The sequence below is a fragment of the Glycine max genome, chromosome 16 (assembly GCF_000004515.6).
Source record: "Glycine max cultivar Williams 82 chromosome 16, Glycine_max_v4.0, whole genome shotgun sequence".
Taxonomy (NCBI): Eukaryota; Viridiplantae; Streptophyta; class Magnoliopsida; order Fabales; family Fabaceae; genus Glycine; species Glycine max.
In genome coordinates, this window is record NC_038252.2 from 29443697 (window position 1) to 29470172 (window position 26476).

Here is a 26476-nt window from a genome sequence, read left to right on the forward strand (position 1 = left end):
ATCTGCAAAATCCAAGAAAATGCAATTTCTTTATAATGAAAGCCAATAGGTTATCGAAATATTACAATCAGCAACATTTTATTTCAAGCGCTAACGAAAAATAAACCCTCATCCAACCTTCAGGTGTCAACCAATTGGGCAATTACTTCGATACGTGTGTTCACCATGGAACACAACCAACTGAAACAATGCACAGAAAGGAAAGAATTCTATTAGGTCATGCACGCATCATGGCTTGACCAGATTTCCTTTATTACGGTTCAGCAACACCAAGTATAAAAAATATCTTCAGTGGTGTTAAAATGCTAGGGAGAAGCAAGTATAAAGAATCTATTACACATGTGATCTGCGAAATGTATCAGGTGAAGCAATTACTTTGCACCCAGAATCCATAGGAAATCATGGTGTATTATTATTTCATTAACTCAAGACTGAACCCTTCCACTAATGTACTAGCTAGAGTTCCAGTGAATGGCACGTTAGAGAAATTATGCACATACTCAAGATGCCGGAAAATTGTAATGATCAAGTAAGAGATATGTAACATGTTAGCCACATAATGGCACATATAACTTTTATTCTCCTCCTCTACCATAACTCGGCAATGAAGTTAGTATTAATTGTATATTAGTTGGCTGCATCATCATGTTCAGGAACCTGATCATGAACAGAAAATGTTGATCCTCTACCCACAGGGAGATAGGACCACGCAATTGCTGCAGTACCAACTGCAATGGCAGTAGTAACAGATCCCCAAATCCATCTCTGCCTCCTAGTCCTTCTTTGTCTCTCACGCCGTGCCATCTCTAAACAAGACAACAAATAATATTATTAAATGAAACAGAAAACAGATGAAGCAAGCCAAACAAACTAGGGCATATATTTAGGATGGAAACAAGGTATGCACAGAAAATCAGGGCATGTCAATAAGACACTATGATTGTGTACTCGGGCAACCTTTAGACAAAAACTCATTGTATTACATACCCATTAAGAAAATTCTACCATCGTGGGAGAATAGACCACTAAATAAAAAATAGTTTCAAATCATGATCAATTATTATTTTTTTATTTGTAGGAATCAAAGATAATATCAGGGAGCTTACAACTCATGCACCCTTGCTCAATCATGATCAGTTATAACTTAACATAAGTAGGCATGGCTGGTAAAAGCCCAATCTAACAAGTAAATAACCTTCACTCCTAGATATGTGTAAGTTTATGTACACCTTATATTGCAAATGATATAGAAATACAGAAACAAAATGCTTAGGGGGAAAAAACAGAAATTAAAGCTTAAAGAAAATTTAGAAGTATAAAGAACTTATATGAAGAATCCAAGCACAATATTTTTTCAGTGCATACATGCCATAAATCATTTATAGCATTAGGGCAGGTTTGTAAAATAAAAATCCTACAAGGTTTATTTGAGCTTATGAAACTAGCTCATAACCTTCCTATAAGCTTTTTTTATTTATTTGTTTCAATAAGCTAAATCAGAAGCTTATCAAAATAACCTCTTATTAACTTATTTTAGTTGCTTCACAGTAAAGCTTACAAATAACCTTTGATATGATACTATGATAGCCAATTAAGGGCATAATATGTTGCTTCTTTTTAATTATGTTGTTTACCTAAATGCACTCCAAGTAGAAATCCTTAGGGTATGTTTGGAATGGGCGTAGAGCGGAGTGGTAAGGAATGGAGAGGATGAAAGAATTATACCATTGTTTGGTTTAAAAAAAATAAGGATGGGAGAGGATGGTAACTGATGGATCCTACTCCACTGTTCAGTACCATTTTCATCCCCCTCAATCTGGGGTGCAGAGGATGGAGCACAAATTTCCTAATTTATAAAATATCTAATTTGATTTCTTTTTTTATAAATGCCCACTCCACTGAGAACAGTTAAACTTTCTCATTTCTCTTCCTGCTAGTGCCGTGAGATGGTGAGAGTTGTTCTTCCTCTTGTGTGCTGCTGCCTGCTTCTCTAGTCAAAGCTACATGTGATTCCAACGGGCTTCTTCTTCTTGCTTGGTGGATTATTTCCCTTTTTTCCTAATGTTTCTGAAAGTCATGCTAATACATACAGCGTTTCTTCATTACCTTTCTCGCAATCCAATTGCTTATCATATAATGATTTTGCTGCATAAGTTGGTGTGAGATATTTAGGTGGTGGGGCGGGGGGTTAGAACTTAGGACTGAACTAATACTATAGTTCAGAACTTTTCCAGATTAATTTCATTTCTTGCAAGAAATAATAATTGGGTTTTTATGTGAAATAATAATGGAGTGAAATATTTGTGCCATTCTATTATAAATTAACCAAACAATAGAATGGTATTTTAAATCCATTCCATTCCTTTCCATTCTCTACCCCCAATCCAAACATAGCCTTAAAGATATACCGCTGTCATTCTGCATACAAGCATAAGATATGAGTTCATACTATATCATCATAACTATTTAATTGATCCTCACTTCACAATAATAATAAATGGTTTTTACATTCTGTCCTTTCCTTCCAGTAATTCTCTCTTTTTGGAGGTTTTGTGTGTATATAGCCCATAATGGACATTATTAAACCACCAAACAGCCTAGCATTTTACTTCTTGTTTAACATTATCAAACATATGGCTTACTCTATCAATAAAACTGTAGTACCATATTCCCAGTCAATGACCATAAAGCAGGTACTGTGTCAATACACAGTGTTTATTCAACTATCTCTTAATAAAAATTCTTGAGTCATTTTAAATGGAAAGTGCAAGATGTGTTTTTTAGGGAAAATAAAATGACAAATCAAAACAATTCTAACTCATAGCAAACAGTACATTTATCAAACATTAAAGCCAAAATAGATATATTCAGTTTAAGGTAGAAGAAGGATAAATGTGATATCAATACAATTGCAGACAAAAATATGACACAAATCTTACCTACAGCTTCCTGGTTCCTCTGAGACATCTCCCTATTCATGGTCTCATAACAGTGAAGACGTTCCAATAGTCGAGCAATCTCAAAGTTCTTTGATTGTAATTGAGCTTCCATCTCAATCTCTGCTTCTGCCCTGGCAATTCCTCTCCCAATAGTGTTTGATATGAACCTAGTAATGTAAAGTTGCTGACATACATCTTCCATAGGATCAGAACTCAGCTGCCCACCCTCAGCAGTAAGATCTGAAGGCAAAACAATTCCAATATGAGATAACCGTTGCCCAAGTCTCTCCCAGTGGCTTTGCATGCTGTCAAGGGTTTCTTCAACTTGCTTCCGCTTCTCTATCTCCATCAATAGACTCAACCTTATTTCACGCAACTCAGCTTCAATATCACGATGTGAATTTTGAGTCCCACCGTCAGAAGAGAGCTCTACAGGAAAAAAGAGCCAAGATAATCTATATCATGAAATATTTCCACAACCTCTACTGATCCTCTCTTCCTCACATCTGATCAGTATCCAAATAAGCACTAAAACTGATAAATCAATTGACAAAACAGGATATGCCTTTTATCACTGCAGCAATGCCCACACACAATGACATGAAGAAAAGGCAGAGAAAAAAGGAAATCAAAAGTAAAAAAAATAAAATAATAATAATAATAAAAGGTAAAGCAAAATGGTCCTTCACATTACACCCAATTTCAAACTCTATTGGAGAGCACATCTCTACATGCATACGCTCAATTTCAAAGAACTAATTGGCAGTTAAACTAGCTCAATTTACCTTCCCAAGCATCAAAAAATTCCCCACCAGCAGCACTGAATTTCAATGCTTGGTCTGTGCCAGTATTATCCTCACCATCTGTGCAACTTTTTAAACTCATTGAATCATGTGGATCAAAAAAGTCTTCACTCTCACCCTCTCTTTCCAAATTCAAAGCCACTACTTTATCCAAGTGTGATCCATTAAGAATGCCACTACTTTCACTTTCCCTATGTGCCTCCCCAAGGTCACCTTTATTGTTGCTACTGCTACTAAGGTCGGTATCATGCACGCCATTCACCTGCTCCTCCTTAACAGGTTCAATGCTGGTGAAAGTGACTTGGAGATCACCATCTAAACTGGTAATCACACCATCATTGCTCTTAACATTAGCATTTTCATTGTCAAGGTTCTCCTGCTTGGCCTGCACATTGGCCTCAGAATAACTCTTCAGCAGGCGTGGGCCACGGCGTTTGTGATTGATGATGTACGGAGAAGGAGGGAACGAAGAGGGTGCATCCGGAAGCGGTGTCACCTCAGGAGTGGCATAGAGTGCTGGCTTTAATTGAGGACGAGGACGGGGCTTCTTCCTTATGGTTGGTTCACTAGTTCGCCTCTCAATCTTCTTTGGGACAGGCATTGGCACCGGAGCAGATTTATAAGCAGGTTTTGAAGCTCCAGGCTCTATCAATCTATCAAATGCTATTGCAGTAAATGTCGGCATAGCTGTATCAAAATCATACATATATGTTAAAATTTGAATAACTAGCCAATCATGAATTAAGACCGCTCCCGGGCTAATTGAACACAAATTTCAATTATGCATCATATCTAATCGATAGAAATTAAAATCCGGTAGAACAACCATACACATAGAAAATCAAATTCAGGTAACAAAAAAGATCAAACAAACGCAAAATCCCTAACCTTATATAATGCCCCCTATTCTCTCCTCCTTTGAGTACATCGAAATCAGAAGAATCTTTGCACAATTCTAACCTAACACCAAATCACAATCTTCTGTTTCATTGCAGAAGAAAATAAGAAACGAAACGAAACCAAAAAGCTTTGCACAACACTAATTATACATGGGGGGAAAAAGGCTCACAAGGAATCCATGAATCCAAAGTATATCCGAAACCTAAAACGAAATTCAATTCCAAACCCGAATCTCTATTTCAGCCGAACTCTCTAAGAAAGCAAAATCGAAATTGGTATGATATTTTATTTTTTCACGAAATCAGCAATCAGAAATGAAAATTTGCGATGAAAATCAGAAAGGGTTGAAATAATAATAATAATAATAAGAAGAAGAAGAAGAAGAAGAAGAAGAAGAAGGAGAAACAAACCTTGCGCGGGGAAGAAGAAGAGAAGGAGAAGAAGAAAGAGGAAGGAAGTGAAAAGGACTAAGAGGTGAGAAAGAAGAAGGAGAAGGAGGCCGCGTCAGGGTGAAATGGGAGGCGTGTGAAGAAGCTGCATAATCTTTGGATGTAGTATTTTTTATTTTAATAATTTTGTCTCTTTGTGATACACTTCTTCCCACACCTGTGGAATCAATTTCCACCTTCAACACGCCCCACCACTTTCTTGCCCTAAACCCTTATTCACTCTTTCATTTTTTATTTTTTTTATGGAACTCTTTCATTTTTTTTCTTACTATATTTTTTATAGAAATTTTTGTGGCAACCTCCTCGGAGATCTATTTCTATTCTTGAACAGGTATGAATTCATATTATTTATGACTTTAATAGCTACGTGTTAATTAGTTTTTATTAATAGATAATGGATTTGAATAGAGTGTGTTTGTTTTACAAAATAAAAATTCTAATTCTCAAGAATGTAACCTAAGAATATTATATACCCATATTTGCTACATGTCTTAAAAAATTATTTTTGGATATTGTTAACTTTTAGGAATAAAATAATTTTTATTTTTATCATACAAGAGGAGGGATGGAAATGAGATACTCCTATGAAAATAAAGGGGATTATTTGCTAAAATACCATTAATTTCTTTTTTATGTATTTTTTAAAATTATTTTAAATTTTAAAAGGTATTCGTATATGAATATTAAAAATACAGCCAAACGTATTTTTTTAAAACAATCCGGGATTAAGGATAATTATTTGCTAAAATACTTTATTATTATTATGTTACACAATGCATACATACATCATTTATTCATTATTTTGTGGAGATTCTTCTTCTTTTCCTGCCACCAACAGGCATCTCTCCTGATGGGCCTAGTCCATTCTCACTGCGTGCGTCAGGTGGAAATAATATAATATTTTTTGGCAAATTCTGGAGAAGCATATTATTGACTTCTAATGAGTATGAATATATCTAGTTTGAAGGGTTGTTTGGCTCTTTGAGAAGGCAAAAAATAAAAGAGTTGAAAGAAAGGTGCCTTCTAAACGAGACAAAAATGATAGAGAAGAGTCGTGACGAAAAGGTGGCAGAGTGTCATGGAGCTCTTCTTTCTTTAAGTTGTGTCTTCCTTTGATTTCCATATTCAATTGCATGCCCTCATTTGCAATTTCAATCTCATTGTCAATAGGTCAATAAAGCACCATTTGAACTTAAACCGTGCAAAATTTGGTCAGGCACAAAGTTGGCTTTCCCTTTTGCAATTATTTTCCTCATTTAATACCAATACTAACATTTAAGGTCAAATAACTAATTCAGTTTTTTTTTTATCTTTTTTATTCACTTTGATTTTTTATCTTTTTAAAAATTCTTTTTAATTCTTAATTTGTTTAAATAGTTCCACAGTCTTGCGGGTGACGTGTGCGATGGATTCAGGTGGCGTTGCTCAAAGATCCAAAGGAACATCTCACAACATCTTACTATGTTGTGACCAAAGTGACATTGCAATTAATGCTGGAAATTACAGGACTAGATATGGGTGTCTGTTTTTGTGTACTTAGAATTGGTGGGGTAAATTAAGGTGGTAACAGTATCTTTTCTTTAGTGTGTAAAAGGTTGAGGTACCTTGTATCTCATTTTTAATATTTTTTTTTCGATAATTTTTTTTATCAACTACCAACTCAGTACAGAAAAAATTGTCCGATTAACATCTCCAATTCACCATTGAGAACAGAACTTCTTCACATTACAAGAACCTAGCTAAAGAAAACAGGTTGATGAACTTTTGATGTTTTATTGTTTGCAATTAAATGATTAATTCAAATGAATGATTAATACCAAAAGTAACCGTATACTCTACATCTTCTCAAAGTAATTTGACATGAGAATCAAATACTGTATAAATGGTTACACAAAATCCTAACATTCTGCATTAAAATTAATTAGCAAACCAGGTATCATTTGTAATACTTGACGGGTTCATTGGAATTCAAATTCCGCATGCCTCCTTGCTTGAGATACTCAAGATACCTTGCAAATTCAGGCCTTGCTGTTGGTTTTTTTGTTTTTCCTACTAAAAGCCAAGAAGCTTAGAAGTGTGGGTGATTCTTGTCATTATTATTATTACCCTTCTTTGTGGGGTTTCTCTGTAGATTGATGTCCCCATAGGTGGAACCCAGAGCCATTTTTCTTGAAGAATTGGATCCCCACAAAGGTAAACTTGTGCTCCTCTTGAATCCCTCTTGCAAAAGTGCAGTGGTGGCAGATTCTTTACCTAAGCTTTCATTCCCTCTCTGAGTAGTCATGGATCTAAACATGCTTGAGCTTGAATCTTGTTATGTAAAAGACAAGGTTTTGATTGATTTACTCGGAGTGTAAGTAAAGTGGTGAGAGCAAAAGGGTTGGTGGGGATCGTAGATGAGAGATAACTTGAAGTAGCACAACATAGTGCGGGGAGAAGAAAATTGATAAATGGTATAACTTTTATTATAAATGTGAACACTAAGCTACAATACAAGAGAGTCAAAGGATAATTATATAGCATAGTGTACAATGATTCTGCATAAAGTAATTAAATGTGAATTGATTGTAGATTAGGAAATTCAAAATATATAATAAATTTCCTAAATACGATTAGCTGCAATCTAGTTTATTTGCCATATTGATTTGTGTCACTTAAAGTAGCTTAGCCTTCCAACAACTTTCCATTATCAGTAGCACAATCATAGGGATATGTTTCTAACGGCTCTTTGTTTCCTTTTTCTGCATGATTGTCATCCAACAACTGCTTATTGTTAATATCACGATCATAGGGATTTGTTTCCAACGACTCTTTGTTTTCTTTTTCTGCATGATTGTCATCCAACGACTGATTATTGTTAATGTCCTCCCTCAAACGAGGCTGAGATTGAAGGCAGAGTTTGGTCCGATAATGCATGAGATTAGCTTTGGACACAGGCTTAGTGAACAAATCAGCAATTTGATCATTGGTAGGAATTTGGTGAGTGACAAGATGACCAAGAACAACTCGTTCACAGACATAGTGATAATCCAATTCAATGTGCTTGCTGTGGGCATGAAATACTGGATTGATGGTCATGTGAAGAGCACTGAGATTATCACAGTATAACAGAGGAAGGGATCAAGTGAAATGCGAAGATCTTGCAAGAGAAAGGTAAGCCATGTGAGTTCAGCGGCAATGTTTGCCATGGCCCTATATTCAACTTCTGTGCTGGAGCGAGAAATTGTTGGTTGTTTCTTAGCACACCATAAGATAAGATTTCCTCTAAGATAAATACAATAATCGATGGTGGAGCATTGAGTGGTGGGACAACCTGGCCAATCTGCATAAAAAAAAGCAAAAAGATCAAGTGTGGTATTTGAAGTAAAGTGGAGACCTACATCAATAGTTCCCTTGACATATCGTAATATATGATGGGTAATTTGTAAATGCATAATGGTAGGAGAATGCATAAATTCGGACACAAAATTAACACTGTATGAAATATCAGGGCGAGTAAGGGTGAGGTATTGTAAAGATCCAACAAGCCCACGAAAGTAACTTGGATCGTCAAAGGGAGTGTTATTGGACGTCATCTTCATCTTAGCTTCAAGTGGTGTGCTATTTGGTTTACAATCAACCATGTTAGCTTGTTCAAGGATGGTAAGGGCATAGTGTGACTAGGATGGATGAAGGCCATCAGTTGTCTAGAGTATTTCAATGCCAAGGAAGTGATGGAGAGGGCCCAAGTCCTTATTAGAAAATTTGGATTGTAGAAGTTTAATGAAGTCAAAAACTAGAATGGTAGTGGATCCCGTGAGGAGTATATCATCTACATAAAGAAGAAGAATTAGTGATCCAATATTTAAGTGCCAAATAAATAAGGATGGATCAGCCTTACTACAAAAGAAACCATATTTAAGAAGAAAAGAACTAAAACGATCAAACTAGGCGCGAGGTGCTTGTTTAAGGCCATAAAGAGCCTTTTGAAGCTTGCAAACATGGTTGGTAAATTGAGGGTCAGCCATGCTAGGAGGTTGCTCTATGTATATGTTCTTATAAAGCAAACCATGTAGAAACACAGTTTTTACGTCAAGTTGTCGAATGGGCCAATTCTTAACAAGGACTATAGTGATGATTAACTAGATGGTGCTTGGCTTGATTACAGGAGAGAATGTTTTAGTATAATCTACTCCATTAACCTGATGATATCCCTTTGCAACAAGACGAGCTTTGAGCCAATCTAGAGACCCATTAGGTTTGAGTTTTGATTTAAAAACCCATTTAGAGTAATAACATGCAAGTCACGAGTGCAAGGAACAAGTTCCTAAGTTTTATTTTTATGTAAAGCCTTAAGTTCTTCGCACATGGCAACCTTCCATTCAGGATGAGTTAATGCAGAGCGAATATTATATGGGTTGTGTGGAATGTCTGAAGATGACATAGTGATTAAGACATACTTAGGATTAGGCTTTGTAACTCTGTATTGTGAGCTAGTAACCATGGGATGAGTAGGTACAACATGTGGAAGTTGAGTATGGGAAGAAGAGGCAGATTCAAGTGGTTGTATTGAGGTAGGAGGCCCAAGCTCAAGGTCTGGCTTAATTGGTGAGTGTTGTGACTCAAGGTTCTCATGTTCAGGCAATGAGGGTTGTTTTGGTTGACCAACAGATGCAATAGGAAGTTGTAAGGTAAGAGATTGCATTAAAGGATTTGAGCATGGTGGAGCGGAAGCAGAAGTTATTATTATTGCTATTAGGTCTGCACAAGAATAGGAGTTAGTATGAGGTAGCAAAAAATTAATATGCTAACTACATGTTGTGTAGGAGAGGAAATCGTATGATGACGATTAGTCTTATATGGAAAGAATGACTCATAAAAAACAACATATTGTGAGATAAAAAATTTCTTACTAGAAGGATGAAAGCATTTATATCCTTTATGTATATCACTATATCCAACAAACACACAAGGAATGGTTTTAGGGTCGAATTTGTTACATCGTGTATCCCAAGTGTAAGGAAAACATTTAGAACCAAAGATCCGTAGCGATAAATAGTTAGGGTGTGTGCCATGTAAGACAAAGTATGGAGTTTCAAAATTAAGAGAAGATGATGGAAGTCTATTAATAAGATAGACAACTATAGTGAAAGCTTCAACCTATAGACATAAAGGTGCACCACTATGAAATAACATAGTCATACCTAATTCGTGTATTACTCTATGTCTTCTCTCAACCATACCTGTTTGTTTTGGTGTATATGGGCAAGAAACTTGATGTATAACACATGTTAAATGAAAATGAGTTGAAAGTTTGGAGTTGATGAATTCACCTCCTCCATCAAAATGAAAAACTTTGATTTCTTTGTTAAATTGCTTTTTAACATATTGTTCAAAAGATAGATAAGCATTAACAAAGTCAGATTTATGTTGTTGGGGAATGATCCATGTGTATTTAGAAAAATATCAACCAAACATGCATAAATATTTGAATTTACTGATAGATAAGACAGGAGCAGGTCCCCATAAATCACAATGTATTTTTTTAAGGATAGAAGAACTAGAGTGTTGAGAAGAAGAGAAAGACAATTTAGTAAGTTTTCCCAATTGACAACTGTCACAAAGATGTTCAGATTTCAAGGTGCCAACTACATCAATTAATCTTTTGTTCTTTAGTAATTGTAAAGCCTTTATTTGAGGATTTCCTAGATGTTGATGCCAAATGTCTACTGATCCTGATTTGAAACGATTAGAAAAATATGATTCTGGCATAGAGGAGAAAACATATAAGTCACCCTTGCGCCTCCCAATGATAATCGGTTTCCCTGTTTCTTGTTCCTTAACACAAAAATCAACATTAGAAAACTCACAATTAATAGGAAATTGTTTTGTTAGTTGGCTTATAGAAAGTATTATTATTTTTTGTTAAATCGGGGACAAGTAAGACGTCATGAAAAGGTAGAGTAATATTGTTTTGCTTAACGAATGTGTCTCCAATACCATGAATTGGGAGAGAAGAACCATTACCAATAAGCATAGAGTCTGTACCTAAATATTGTTGGATATTACTCAACATACTAGCTCTACCTGTCATGTGATTAGAGGCCCCGATGTCAGAGGTCCATTATGTTTAAGCAATTGTGTTGTCTAAGGTAAGGGTTGCAAGTGCTTGAGGTATATCATCAGATTGAGTTGGTTTCTTGGACACCCACCAACATATCTTTGCTACATGGCCCATTTTATCACAGTATTGACATTTTTCATTCTGATATTGTTCTCGTTCTGTAAGAGTCATACACCGTTGTCCCGGTGGTGGAGGACATCTCTGTTGTGTGCTCATAAGGATTTGGCTTTTATTTTGGTTATTGGGTGGTTGAGCCTGAAATCCTCTCCCAGTTGATGTGAAGGTTTGAGAATTCCTTTGATGTTGAGAGGAAAATTGACGAGATCGTTGTTGTTCACCATAGAAAGCCACTTGAGGAGTGGAAGAGTTGTGCGTATTGGAATGATGGGAGAACCAATTGTGACGTTGATCATGACTTTGGAGTTGTGAGATTAACTCAGAGTATGATGGCCTTGGAGGTTTTATCATGGTTGTTGTGAATGGTTCATACTCGTTTCCAAGGCTTGTGAGGAGATAGAAAACTTTCTCTTTGTCTGGGACATGTTTCCCAATTGCAACAAGGTTTTTGCATAAACCTTTGAAAGTGCGGATGTGTTCACCAATACTTTGATCATCTTCCTTGCGGAGATATGTGATCTGTTGAAGGAGTGTGAATTCACGTTCTTGCGAGTCTTCCGCATATGAATCTTTAAGTGCAGTCCAAACAGCATAGGCAATGTTCCAATTATCGACCCTCGAAGAAGACGATCTGTCTTGCACCAAGCAATGAATTCGTCAATTAATTTTGGAACAAAATTTTCTATGTTTGTTGTGTCATTGGAATTTGGTGTGGTGTATTGAGGAGGGGCTGGATCATTATTTGTAAGGTGACCAACCAAGTCTTGACTTTCTGCTAATGCTAAGGCTTGTTCACACCATAGTGGGTAGTTTGTAAGGGTGAGTATGAAAGTGATGAAATTGCCAATATTTAGAGAGAAGGAAGTCATGGTGTAGCAAGGTGTTCACAAGAGCTCTAGATACCAAGAAAAAAAATTGATAAATGATATAACTTTTATTATAAACGTGAACACTCAACTACAATACAAGAGAATCAAGGAATAATTATATAACATAGTGTACAATGATTCTGCATAAAGTAATTAAATGTGAATTGATTGCAAATTAGAAAATTTTAAATATAAAATAAGTTTCCTAAATATGGTTAGCTACAATCTGATTTATTTGTCAGATTGATCTGTGCCACTTAAAGTAGATTAATCTTCCAACAACTTTCCATTATCAATAGCGCAATCATAGGAATTTGTTCCCAACGACTCTTTGTTTCTTTTTTCTGCATGGTTGTCATCCAACAGCTAATTATTGTTAATATCACAATGATAAGCAGTGGCGGACCTACATTGGTATGAGGGTGTGCACTTGCACCCTCTCATTTTTTAAAATTCATTAAATTTGTAAATAAAATCTTATATTTTTATATTTTATTTTATTTATATTTATATAATTGAACCTACTAATTTTATTCTTTATAATTTGCACCCACTGATTTAGGGTCTTAGATTCGTCACTGATCATAAGAATCTATTTCCAATGAGTCTTTGTTTTCTTTTTTTGTATGATTATTATCCAACAGCTGAGTATTACTAATAAGGGGGCTTTATATATATGCATCTTTGTTTAGGTCAAATTGAAGTCATAGGAATACAATTTCTTGAAGAATTGGATCCCCAAGAAGGTAAACTTGTGCTCCTCTTGAACCTCTCTTGCAAAAGTGCAGTGGTGACAGATTCTTAACCTAAGCTTTCATACCGTCTCCCAGTAGTCATGGATCTAAACATGCTTGAGCTTGAATCTTAGACAAGGTTTTGATTGATTTACTCAGTGTAAGTAAAGAGGTGAGAGCAAAAGGGTTGGTGGGGATTGTAGGTGAGAGATAACTTGAAGTAGCACAACATAGTGCGGGGGCTTTATATATATATGCATCTTTGTTTAGGTCAAGTTTGGTTAGCTAGTAGTTTGGTCCTTCATGTTTTTTTATCCAATAATATGTTTTGAATATTTACTATATACACGTGGTGTGATTTGAAAACTTCAGTTGTGCAACTGCAACTTATGTTGAGTATATCTGTCGTCCCCACAATTATAAAATTTATATACAATTATTTGGTTTTGGATTCATTTGAATAAAATTCCTTTCTTTTAGTTCTTTTAAAAAAGTACTGATTCTGAGGAATGTATTAAGATATTGTAATGCTCGATCTATTTTCATTGAATTCAAAGCAAAATAGAATATCTAAAACCAAACTTGACTAGACAACAAGAATCAGTAGGGCTACTTACACTGTTGTCTTTTATCAGCCTTGATACCATACCACTCCTCAACTTGATTCCTCTTTCAATTATTGATTGCCTGAGCAGCAAGAAATTACAAGTGATAGTGCCCAGTTCCACACGTGTGACAAAAAACCCACATGTTGTTGCTGCTCTACAAATTGTGTCTCAACAACTTCACTCTTGCTAACCTTTGCTTTTTCCCGAACCGCAACCTCTGAACTACAAATTTTTCTTTTCTAAAAGGATCAGTGAATCGAATATCCTCCATGCTACTTAGCTCTTTCAATACATGGATTCCGCATTCGTCCCATGAACCATAACATACAATCTCTGCACGGTTCCATTCGTTCTCTAACAGTGATACATCTAAATCATCTTCTATTAGAAGATGAAAAAGAACTGTACAAGGTTTTTCAAGGACAGGGGTACGACCGTAATGTTTATGTTCCCTTCCATTAATGAACACGCTGAGATCTGGATAATCGAAAACTCCCTGAAAATCTGACTTAGCAATGCAAGCAACTATGGCTGGGAAATCGTTACGGAACCAGAAACGAATTGGCCGTCCCGGATTCTTGTGCTCAAACCACTGTGGAATCTGTACTCTTGGCAAACTAAAGTCGGTGTCTCCAGCCTCATGCAGTTCCTGTTGGTCATAAATAATTGATCAAGTTTAGCAACATTAAAATACTCTGTCAATGACCAAATTGAAAACATAAAAAACACTACCTGATTCAGCAACATGCTTATGCTTGAGGAGGTCAAGGCTGGGGAATCCATTGCAGAGAAAGTTTTCAAGTTTGGAGGAATCCCTCTAATTTCTTGAAGACGATCGCAACGATCCAAAGTAAGGGTAGATAAAAAGCGGCATTCTTTGATGCATTCGGGAATAACTGTGAATTCACTCCCTGATAGCTCTAAATCAATCACATTTACAAAACATGAGAGAAATAGCGGAAGAAGCTCATCTGACAGTTTCAAAGTAAGAGATTGAACGCTTGAACACACGACTGAGGTCAATTTCAAAACATCCTCAGGCAATAGCCTCCATTGCAAATTGTCAGCTGAAATACCATCCAGTTCTGGCATCATGCAGATGTTCGAAATGAGGGTGGCAGCATCAAAGTCCATTAACTGCTCAGTTTGGTGATGGTGTCCAAGACTTAAGGATCGAAGCCGAGTAAGATTTCGAAATGAAGGTGGGAGTTTTGTTATGGGACATTCATACAAGCAAAGTTGTGTTATATTTTCCATTTTTCCTAATATTTCAGGAAAACTCTCGAGACTGACACAATACCAAAGTTCAAACCTTTCAAGAGAGGTCAACTTCAACGGTGGAAAACTCTTAAGCTCTGGGCAACATTCAGCATCCAAGATTTTAAGCTTTTCCAATAAACCAACTGAATGGTGAATTGTAAATAAATTCCGACACTTTCTAAATGACAAATTTTCCAAATTTGAGAGACAAGATACATCTGGTATCTCTGTTAAACTATCACACTCGTCCAAAATTAAACTTGTCAAATTCACGAGCCTCTGCAACGTAAAAAGGAAATAAAAAAAGAAGTAAATCAATAAACAAGAAGTGATTATTACTACAAAACGTAAAAAAAAAAAACACAATATCAATGAAATGAACTTAATACACTTGCCTTTTCAAATAATGGGGCCAACCCGACTGATGTAAAGCTACTATCGGGTAACTTGCATATAGCAAGTTGCTTTGGGTTAAAATTATGTGGCCAATCCTGTGAAGGACATCTCCACCATTCCAATACTCTTAAAGTATTAGGAAGATGCTTGGGACCTTCGGAAAAACAATCACTCTTGATGATAAGTGTTTTGAGATTTTTCATCTTCTTGAAGGCATCTCCATCCCATTCTACTTCTTCTCCAAATGAGGAAAAATTCATACATATGATTTCAATCTTACTAGTCCCCTTTTAACACAAAAATCACGATTCAACCACATAAATATACACATGAATATACATTGAGATTTTAAAATGCCTATTTGGAGAAATGTACATATTATAAAGCAAAAAATACTTGTGACAAGAGCATGTAATAATTAAAAGAGATAATTCACGTTTAAAGATGAAAAACCAAACCATTCAATGTATCAATCTTACCTTATTTTCTTGTAAAACCTGATTTATATCCTCATGGGACCATAACCTGCTACGTTTCCCAGGATTTGTTGGTGATTCTCTTCGGACAATTTCTTTACCCATGTCTTCTATCAAGTCATGCAATCTCATGACCTTATAATCCCATGACCCATGAATGTTTATCAGAGATTTTTTAACCAACACCCCAATATGATATTTCATGCAATGACCATAATGAGCATAAAGTATATCTTGGAGCTCTTCCAATTTATAAGCTTTGAAGCAACAAGCAATGTCAAGAAAAATATTTTTCTCATCTTCATTCAAAGCATCATAGCTTACTTTAAGTATGTCATAGATCTTTTTATCAGGAATTCTTTCATATCCATCTAGAGCAGATTCCCATTCTTCTATACTTTTTTCAAGTAAGTTGGAACCTATTACTTCTAGAGCTAATGGGAGGCCTGAAGCATAAGTTATCGCTCGATTCAAAATATCATGGTAACTTGGATCAACTTCTTTTTCCAACTCAAAAGCCTTGTGAGTAAGTAATTGAAGAGCATGTTTCTCATTCAACTCTCTCACCTTATATGTTATTTTAACATTGTGAAGCGCTAACAAATGTTCGTCTCGAGTGGTGATGATGACTCTACTACCACGACCAAACCAATCAGGGCTGCCAATAATCGCTTGTAACTGTTTATGTTCATCAACATCATCTAGAATCAGAAGAACCTTCTTTTGCTTGAGCTTACACTTTATTATGGTAATTCCTTCTCTCCAATTTGTTAACTTAATTTCTCCAGCTGTTTTAGAAAGAAAGGCACTTTGGAGATCTTCTAACCCCTTCTTATTGGTAGTTTCTCTCACATTTTCTAGAAAGCAAGAAGATTCAAAATGATCAGCAATGGAATTATAGACTGCGACAGCAAGTGTTGTTTTACCCACTCCGGCGAGTCCATGGATCCCCACCATGTGGACGACATCATCACGTCCAACATCCAGAAGCGACTTTACTTGTCGCACCGGTGACTCTAGCCCAACCAGGACATTCGGAACATCTAAATGATCACGATTAAACTTGCTAGACACCGATTCAACTATCTCCTTAATGAACTTGTATTCATATTTATTACTATTCAACAAAGAAATTGTGTGATGTCAGACTAAACACCTCATGTCCATCTGTTGATATGTATGATGTTTTTTCAAGTTAACAAGTATTTTGATCCTAAGTTACAGAATTCGCTCACTTTACCATAAAACCACGAAGTGGTTCGTGTAAACCAATTCACACGACTCATTTTCAAACTGATTTGTTAAAATTTGTAAGCAAATTAGTGAAGAAGAACCAGAAATGATGGGAAAAATTGCATATTGTAACTCAAACAAAATAAACTACATTAGAGGTGAGAAGAAAGAATAACATATACAAAAAAATAAGGGGCAAAGCTAAGGTCTGCAACGTGAAGACATAAGATGGGAAAACAAATTAAAGATGAGAAAGAAAAAAAAAGTAGAAGCAAAACTCAAACTATTATTGTTGGTTTCGCAGAAACTCTAATGTTGGTTTCAAAATATTATTATTTTTTAGTATTAAAGACTAAAAAGAGAAAATATTATTATGGAAATTTTTTATAAAAAAAGTTATAGAATATGTAAATTTCTACTAAAGACACTCGTTAGTAAGATCCAATAAACAATAATATTTTTAAAAAATTTTTATTATCTTTCCTTAATCTTATATCTAGGTACAAAAGATAATAATATTTTTTTAACTAAACTTAAAATGATAATAAATCTATCGATTAAAGTGTAACTGATAAATTATATTAATAAAAATATATATCATAAAATTCAAATAAACTATCACAAATAAATAACATTAAATCCAATTGTCAGTAATATTAACACTTCAAATATTTTATAAGAATTAAAATTTTGTTGGCAGCTTATAATTAGAATATATCATAAATTTAAATAGTGTACCGGCTGTATATATACATCCCCAAGGACCAGTTCTTGGGGAGGCCGCCTACTGCGTACCTAAACCCTTGTTTCGTACCGGAGCATATTACTATTTATGTGATTATAATTTGATCTCTTTAAAATTTAACAATAAAATGTGATTAGACAAGTCAAACTTAAAGAATTAAAAATAAAGTAAGCGAGGAAGGGTACGTACCCATCATGTTGGAGATGATGGCCAGAAATGTTAGACACTTGGCGCAGAGCCATCTTCCACGTCTCAAGTTTCTCCATGTTATTAGAGTTCAACTTCTTTTCATGATTAGCCAGTGCTTCTCCATAACTACCTCTGTGGTGTCGGACATATGAAGGATTCACTTTATAAAAAACTGGCAAAACCAACGGATCATTCTTCCCCTCAGTAAAGTTAAGGATGTGAGTGAGTTCGTTTAAGCAAAAGGAGGAATATGCGTAGTTTTCAGAGAGCACGATGATGAAAATCTTGGACTTCTCAATTGCCTCCTCAAGTGCTGTGGTGATTTCATCCCCTTTCTGGAGCTCCTCGTCATCAATGAAGGTGTGAATTCCCCTTTCCCGGAGGACATTGTAGAGATTGCCAGTGAAACCATAACGAGTATCTTCCCCTCGGAAGCTGAGGAACACGTCATAGGAGAATGATCGCAGAGCCATCAGAAGTTAGAATAAAGGTTTGTATGATTGTAGATGGAGGAGTGTTGGGGCTCCATTCTAACTTATATAGGCTTAAGCTTATAGCGTTTCTGGGAAGCTTCATATCTTCTTTTTTTTTAAAACTATGACCATACCATCTCTGCGAAACTTAAAGAGAGTTTTCTATGAAGTTTCATGTGTCTTTTTCTTTCATTATTGCCCTACGCGCATACTTAATTGGTATGACAGTCGTCGATGTTTGGATGGTTGGAGTGGTCATACTAAACTTAAAAAGACTTTTCTATAAAGGTTCACATATTTCAGAAAATGAAAAGTAAACACAGGCATGTCAGCCTTTCTTACTAAATTTTTTCGTTTTTTCTCAATAAACACGTCAAGATCTGGTTAATATATGATAAGATTTTAATATTAATCAAATCTCTCAAATTCAATTTCAAATTTAAAATATCGTATATTTATATTTTTATAAGAAGAAAAAATAATTTAAAATTTAAAATTTAAAATATTTTAATATTTATAGGAATAGTAAAATATATTTTAAATTTTTTTTTATTTCATGGATGCAGTGTTGGGTTTGTTCCCATGATGGAAGGGGCCCAAAAAAATTTAGACAGTTATGGTGTGGAAGAAAGAAACATTCAATTCCTTTTAAGGATAACTTTATTTTGTTAGTTTTTCTAAAAAAAAATTAATTTCTAAATTTTAACTTTTCCAACATTCAAGTTAACAAAATTTCAATTTTTTTAAATTAAATATTTATTTGCATGTAATATTCTAATTTCGCATGTAATTATGAGCACAAACAATATTTTATATGTAATAAAATGTTATTTTTAATAAAATTGTGTGTCTATTTTATTATGAGATATATATTTATCTTGTAGAAAAAAAAATTTATCTATTATTTTTTCATGCACCTATAAAAATGTTAGTATCCACCAGGGGTGTTGGGTTCTACGAAGCTTTATAGTAGTAAAGCAATGATGTTTGATGAAGCAATCGATTCAATAGTTTTATATAGAAAAATAATTTATGATATTTCTATGCCTTGATAAAAAGAGTGAGTTCCAGCTTCTTCCCGAGTTCCTCAAGGTAGCTAACTTGTCGTTTAGTATATGAATTGCAATTACATGATGATTTGTGAGATAATAAAAATGATTTTTACATGAAAATCCTCTACTGATTCATGGATGCTGCTGTTCGATCAGATTGGTATGGGTGTGGAACAAGAGGTACATCATATGATAATCTCATCTTTATTGTATTATCATTTCCATGGAGGTGTTATATATTTATGATAAAGAAAGTGGAAGGACAAGGTTTTAAATTGTAGTAGGAGTCACAAGTGTCATGGCGGTCCTTGATAGTTGATAGTTAATTAGTGGCTTTACATTGAAGTTTACAGTAATGTTTTATGGAGGACTCTTAGTCTGCCAGTGCATTTTGTGTCTTTTTATTATTGTTTTCACTTAAAGTTTCTGGCATTTCCAATTTTTTTTATTTAACATTATTGTTAATTTCTCTTAACTTCCAATTTTTATAGTCTGCTACATTTAAATGTGCTTCGGACTTAGAAATCAATTATATCTAAAATTTTATTTAAGGCATTGTTATTTTGTAATTTTCCCAGCACAAAGGCACAATTCTTTAGATCTGTTGCTTATCTCTATCTTTTATACAAATAAGGTCCTGATTGTCTGTTCAAGGTCATTGCGACATGTGGCAGAGACCTTTTTCCTTTTTTTAGAAGAATAAAAAAAAACTTTGTCTTCTCTACACAGTGACCCCTTTTTGCATTCCTTCTTTTTCCACTCCCTCCACGTGTCCTCTTGCAAAGCTTTATTTTTTTCACAATTTTTTTCCCAGGGAAAAGTCTCATCCATCCCTTCTCTCCTTTGGGTTTGCCTTCTGACCTTTCACTTTCTCTCCAAAGCACCTCCTGAACTGCTCCTTTTGACGTTCCACTTTCTCTCCAAACCTACTTACCGACGTTTGGCTCTTCCATCTACTGCGGTTTGTCTTGCATTGACTTTTTTTGGTTGCTCCTGTTGGCTGACCTTTCTGATCCTGTTCATTCTTTGTTTTTCTTTTTTTCCCGTTACTCTTACATTGTATCTGGGTTTTTGTTTATGACTTTTCGTTACAAGGTTGTTCTCTTATCCAGGCGTGCTTCTTTTTGGGTTGCTTTTGTTGTCCAAGTTTGTCTTTGCTTCCTGTTAGTTGAGCTTTCTATTTTGTATTTTGCTTCCTTTTCATTCTCGGCGCTTTGCATGCAATCATTTTTTTTTGCTTTGGTTTTTATATTGCTTTGGACTGAAAAAAGGTGCGACCTTTGTCTGATTTTGATGTTGTGGACTTCTGTTTGTCTTGCCTTCTCTGTGGTTTGACCTTTGAGTTCATTTTTATGCCTAACGCTTTCAACTTTGTGTTTCGCTGGGTCCCCATAACTGTGATTCTTCCATTGTTTGCTCGATTTATTTTTCACTTTGTATTTGGTTCCTTTTCATTCTCTCTATTCTTCTGGTTACTCTTTAACTTTTTTGTTTAGGTTTTGCTAACATCTGTTGCTATTTTGTTCTCCTCTCCAGGTCTGGAACTACGATTTTGTTCTTCTTTTTCGTTTGCTTTCGTTGTCCAGGTTTGTATTTGGTTCCTTTTCATTCTCTGCAGATTTGTCGGTTTTTTAAAACGTCTAGTAGCATAATATTTGTGTGTATGTGTTCCATTGTCTGTGCAATTTTGTCTCCTTCTATTTACAAAATGCTATAAAAAATTGTCTTTTGCGTCTTATTTTCTATTTATTTGTTTGTGTTTTTTACTAATTTTTTGCCATGTTCTCACTTCTTTGTGCGATTTATGACTTTGTTCAACCAAAAAGGTTCGATATTTTCGTGGTTGTCCTTGTGTTCGATTATTTTCCATGGTTTGTTTTTATTTATGCCTTTGTTCAACCAAAAAGGTTCGATGTTTCTGTGGGTGACTGTTGGGTTTGATTATGTTGCATTGTTTCCAATACTTGCATTTTCCTCTGTGTCTCTTTTTTGTATGGCGTCTATTTGTATATATATTCATCTACGATCTTCATGTTTGGGTTTTTTTTAAAAACAAAAACTTTTTGTTCAAGAAGCAAGGTTCAACCTTTGTGGGATTTTTGTTTTGCTTTTTGATTTTGTTGAAGCACATCTTTATTTTTTTGCCTTATTTTTGGAAGGATGGTTGTTATTATTTCTTGAACCTCATATTTTCTTATGTTTATCTTTAGACATTGATTATGTTGTTTTTCGTTTATGCCTTTGTTTGAAAAAAAGGACAGCTCTTTCTGCAAGTTTGTCATCTCACGGCTTTGTGCAACCAAAAAGGTTCGATGTTTTTGTGGGTGACTGCTGTGTTCGATTGTGTTGCATTGTTTCCAACATTTGTATTTTCCTGTGTGCCTTTTTAGTCTAGCGTTTATTTGTATATGCTTTTTGATTTTGTTGAAGCAAATTTTATTTTTTTACCTAATTTTTGGTCAAGAAAAAGCTCATATCTTTTTGCAAGTTCGTCTTCTGACGTTTATTTTATTTAGGTTGTTGCAATATCATGGACGTAGGAGGTGTTTGAAGGCACGGGCTAATATACATTTATTTTGCTCGGTTTCTTTTTTTCAGATAAATCATTATGCTCTTTACCTGAAAAATAAGTTTGGTTGGGTTTGAAGGCACAGGCTAATACACATTTCTTTTGCTCGGTTAGTTTGTCAGATAGATCATTAGGGTTTTTACCTAAACGTTTGATTTTTTTTTTTGTGCCTTTGTTTTGGGTTTCAGAGTTCCAGATTTGGTTTTAACACAAACACTACTAGAAAATAAGGTTTTAACATCGGTTATTTAAGACTTTCAACATCGGTTATTAATTGATGTTGAAAGTACCGATGTGGAAAGTAGTATCATTAACATCGGTTTTTCAAAATCGATGTTAACTAATAAATACAACATCGGTTATTTAAATAAGCGATGTTATATGATACAAATTATGAAAAAAAAAGTTATAAATCTATAAATCAACATCGGTTTTTTAAAAACTGATGTTGTAAGTGACATTTAACATCGGTTTTTTAAATAACCGATGTTAAATGTGACATGTGACATCAGTTTTTTAAAAACTGATGTTGTAAATAACATTTCACATCGGTTTTTTAAAAAGCTGATGTTGTAAGTGATATTTAATATCGGTTAGTTAAATAGGCGATGTTAAATGATACGAATTATGGAAAAAAAAATTATAAATCTATAAATCAACATCGATTTTTTAAAAAACTGATGTTATAAGTAACATTTAACATCGGTTTTTTAAATAACCGATGTTAAATGTGACATGTGACATCGGTTTTTTAAAAATTGGTGTTGTAAGTAATATTTCACATTAGTTTTTTAAAAAGTTGATGTTGTAAGTGATATTTAACATCGTTTATTTAAATAGGCGATATTATATGATACGAATTATGAAAAAAAAAGTTATAAATCTATAAATCAACATCGATTTTTAAAAAAACTGATGTTGTAAGTGACATTTCACATCAGTTTTTAAAAAAACTGATGTGAAATGTTACTTACAACATCAGTTTTTTTAAAAACCGATGTTAAAAAATGGTGAGGTAAGTGACATTTAACATCAGTTTTTAAAAAAACTGATGTTGTAAGTAACATTTCACATAAGTTTTTTTAAAAATCGATGTTGTTTTAGAAATTTTTTTTTTAACATGATGTCTGTTTTTTCAATAAATCTCAAAAATAACCTGCAAATTTTAAAATCAGACCACACAACATATAATTTTCATTCTGTTTTGAAACAGTTTTTACCAGAAAATTCAATGAGAAATTTACTAATTACTATGAATTTAAAACATATTTAATGTTGAGACATGAATTGTAAATTAAGCAAGTAAATATAAACTACAATTACAAAATTGTCTAAACATCCTAAGTTTCATTTTTCACTTTCAAATAGTACTTTGCCCACTGGTTACGAAGCGCCTTCAATCTTTCTGGTTCCAATGATCTAGGATCAGTGAAATACTGCATGATATAATAAACCATAAGTTAATAATATATTAGCAATCATAATAATATGAAATTTGGTGAATTAAAAATTACCATTTCCCAATTATTCTGGAAATTTCCTAAGATTATAGTTAACATCCAATGCATGACGTAATACCCACACTCAGTGCTTCCTTTTTGTCTATTACACTAAATACATTATGAAATTTACATATGCAACATTCAGTACAAATTAGTCTACACAATACTAAAATATAAGTGAAAACATATTGTTTAAATAACTTACTTTAACAACAATCCACCTAGCAGGAGGCTTGGATTTACTTTGTTGAGTATCGTCAAGTCCTTTCAAAGCACTATTGAATACAAACATAGATTCTTATTGTACATTTAAAATTTTGATTTACCTGACTAATGCTAATGCAAATGTATTGAAAAACAACACTGACCTATTAATTATGCATTTGAGGTAGTTGTCTGGCTTATTATGCAACGAACAAAACCAAATGACAACGTTTTCCTTAGGCAAAATGACGACCATTTGCCAATGTGCACTGCAGTGGAGACCAATATAGGTTATTATATTATTATACATTATTTAAATTCATTTGTTGAGTTTAAGTTACCCATTCAAGTAGGCTCCTAGGTACACATCCCGTTTTGAATTTTGCATCCAGTTCTTAATGTAATTTTCTAATTCAAATTGTGATTGGCCAGATCTCTGGATAGACTGTGGCTCGAGGAATCCATACACATCGATATTCCCAGCTCGCATACTTGTCTCAGTCATATGCCTATTGTTGTTAACACAAAGTAAATTATGCATGAAGGTAAAATAATAAATTAGGTAATTAACAATAATCTAAATTGACTTACAGAATCCACAACTGTATAACAGATATGCTGAGACATTGAACACCGTGTGCAATTTCAGACAAATCTTCATGCTTTATGTACAAGGGAAAGTTTTCATTAAACAGGCCAAACAAGGTAGCATTCCACATAACCTGCAATGGCTTCAGAAAAAGCTATGGGATGGTCAATGTCATTAGATATAGCGGATCATCGACCTCATCATCTAGCCTATCTGCAGGTTTCGTGGGTCTCATAGCTCCCTGTTTATCCAACATAATTAATTGACATAATTTAATCACAGTAAACATTTTAATTGGAAAAATAAGCATTTAATCACCGGTGTCTAGATCGTTCCCTGAGGGATCAACACAACTCTCCTTTGTGCTGACACGAGCAGCTGAAGGACCAACATCAGGTTCAGGAGGCAGTGCGAGTCCCTATGATTGCATTTGGCTGAGGGATAACATTAGCCGTCGAGTGACTTTTTCTGTGATTGAATCCTCTAGTTGGTTCTTGATTTGTTGCGTTAACTGTTGCAGGTATTCGGGAGCAATGGAGGAGGTCCTTGAAGCTGATCCAAAGTATTGTTTGATGGTTATACCGGCTCCTACAGCACGCACACGATTAGGGTGTTCAGGTCGCCCAATGGCAGCAGTCAGTATATCATGATGTCCATGGGTAACAGAGGAACCCTGTGAGACCTGCTCCTCAAGCGCATCCTGTAAAGAACACATTTATTCTATACTTAATCACACAATATAAAAAAATAATTACAATTATGAATTGAAAGTGACTTACAATCTTGTTAACAATTTCCTTTGCTGCTTCAGATGTCATGTCACCAGTTTTCTTGGTGTGGGCTAGCTTCCACTTCACGTGTCGTTTGATGGGAGATGGAGGATCAATGACGGTGTCAGTGCTTTCGGATTGAGTAGCTTCCTCTAGTTTTTTCTTTCTCTTCTCATCCATCAACTTTTTTTCTAAATATTCATAACCCCCACGAGACATCACGTGAGGGGCAGTGTTTTGTTTTTGGACGGCTTGTGCTTTTTTTTGCACATTCTGTAAAAATGAAACATTAATGAAACTCATGATTACAATGTATTATAATAAGTTCATTTAAAGTTAAAAAAATGAAAATCACAAATTAGTTACCTCCCATGAAGGGTCTCTACGGCTTTGACAAAATTGGGTCCATTTCTCCTTGCTAATGCCGTACATTTTGCATACAGTGTCATCAACACTATCCTTGTCAACTGCAAGTGCCCATTTCGACGTCAAATCAGACTTAAACTGTCTCCACCGCTCCCCCACAGTTTGAAGTATTTTCTTTTTTGTCCTTAAATCAGATGCTTCAGGGATATCAAATTCAGCCTAACAAAGAGTAAATTAGGTTCTATTAATACTAAATTTAAATATTTGGCTAACAAACAATATGGAACATGAAATAATACATGATACCTGAATATCCTCCTATATCAAATCCTTCTAAGTAATAGGGACATGCTTCCAATTTTCGTATGTGACATCCACCTTATCACGAGCAACGATCCCTAAATATGTTCTAAATTTCTTGCTGTGGGGACCGTCTGCTTTGCCAGTAACAGGATCCACATGGACAAGGGGTCTCTCTGCCCCAACTGGTCTAGTCGCCAATAATCTTAGGCGTGAGGCCTTTCTAGTCCGCTTCAATGGTGGTGACGACGAATGCGATGCTACACCAGTAAAAGGAGGAGGAGGCGGAGGAGAGTTTGGCTGTGTAGCCATTTGGCTGTGAAAAAAAAACATTAATTCAATATGTTATCAAAAATAAATGCGTATGAATGTAATTAAATGAATTGAAATTAAGTACAAAATAAAAAAATTACATTAGACGATATTAATTAATTCTCCTTCATCGTGATCATTACGATTAGCATGAACATCGTCAGTTTCTTCTCCGACGACATTAGGTGACAATTGTGTGGACAAAGGACTAACATAAGTATCAACGTATGAATAATCATCTTCAACATTGACACCTATTGTTTTTCCATGTAAAACCACTGACCACCTTTGATCACAAGGGTCTTCGACATAAAATACTTGTTTCGCTTGTTCTGCCATAATGAAAGGATCATTATGATAAGCGAGTTTGTTAAGATCCACCAACGTAAATCCCACATCATCGGTCCGCACACCGGTATTACTGTCAACACACTTACATTTGAAAACACAGACAGTGAATTTGACATAGTTAAGCTCCCAAATTTCTTCAATTAAACCAAAGTAATGGATGAAAGCTG

The 26476-nt window shown here is 34.7% G+C and overlaps 4 protein-coding genes and 1 pseudogene across 9 annotated transcripts in view; all 5 read right to left on the minus strand.

The window, feature by feature from the left end:
• Positions 1 to 375: 375 nt before the first annotated feature.
• On the minus strand, positions 376 to 13673 carry LOC100792591 (uncharacterized). Of its 6 annotated transcripts, none has more exons than XM_041010499.1 (5): positions 5053 to 5307; positions 4631 to 4697; positions 3725 to 4429; positions 2940 to 3368; positions 376 to 806 (listed from the first exon to the last, which is right to left on the minus strand). In XM_041010499.1, the coding sequence occupies exons 3-5, from the start codon at positions 4425 to 4427 to the stop codon at positions 628 to 630; spliced, it is 1311 nt and encodes a 436-aa protein (XP_040866433.1). In that variant the 5' UTR covers positions 4428 to 4429; positions 4631 to 4697; positions 5053 to 5307; the 3' UTR covers positions 376 to 627. The 6 variants fall into 6 exon arrangements, with proteins under 6 accessions (XP_040866433.1, XP_014624611.1, XP_014624610.1 ...); XM_014769125.3 differs by having other exon boundaries at positions 4631 to 4702; XM_014769124.3 differs by having other exon boundaries at positions 4631 to 4723.
• Positions 6309 to 7387, minus strand: LOC121173727 (uncharacterized; annotated as a pseudogene).
• LOC100795233 (TMV resistance protein N) overlaps positions 7545 to 26476 on the minus strand; it is a 93516-nt gene continuing 74584 nt past the window's right edge. The window contains exon 6 of the transcript XR_005888910.1: positions 7545 to 8413. The gene's annotated coding sequence lies outside the window, so the exon portion shown is untranslated. The remainder of the gene's footprint in view (positions 8414 to 26476) is intronic.
• LOC106796447 (uncharacterized) lies at positions 11201 to 13017 on the minus strand. Its single transcript, XM_014768732.1, has 2 exons — positions 13001 to 13017; positions 11201 to 11942 (listed from the first exon to the last, which is right to left on the minus strand). Exons 1-2 carry the CDS (start codon positions 13015 to 13017, stop codon positions 11201 to 11203), a joined length of 759 nt encoding a protein of 252 aa, XP_014624218.1.
• On the minus strand, positions 11537 to 18354 carry LOC100793122 (disease resistance protein RUN1). The gene is made up of 6 exons (XM_006599306.4): positions 17822 to 18354; positions 15658 to 16771; positions 15178 to 15465; positions 14255 to 15061; positions 13532 to 14171; positions 11537 to 11942 (listed from the first exon to the last, which is right to left on the minus strand). Exons 1-5 carry the CDS (start codon positions 18292 to 18294, stop codon positions 13677 to 13679), a joined length of 3177 nt encoding a protein of 1058 aa, XP_006599369.1. The 5' UTR covers positions 18295 to 18354; the 3' UTR covers positions 11537 to 11942; positions 13532 to 13676.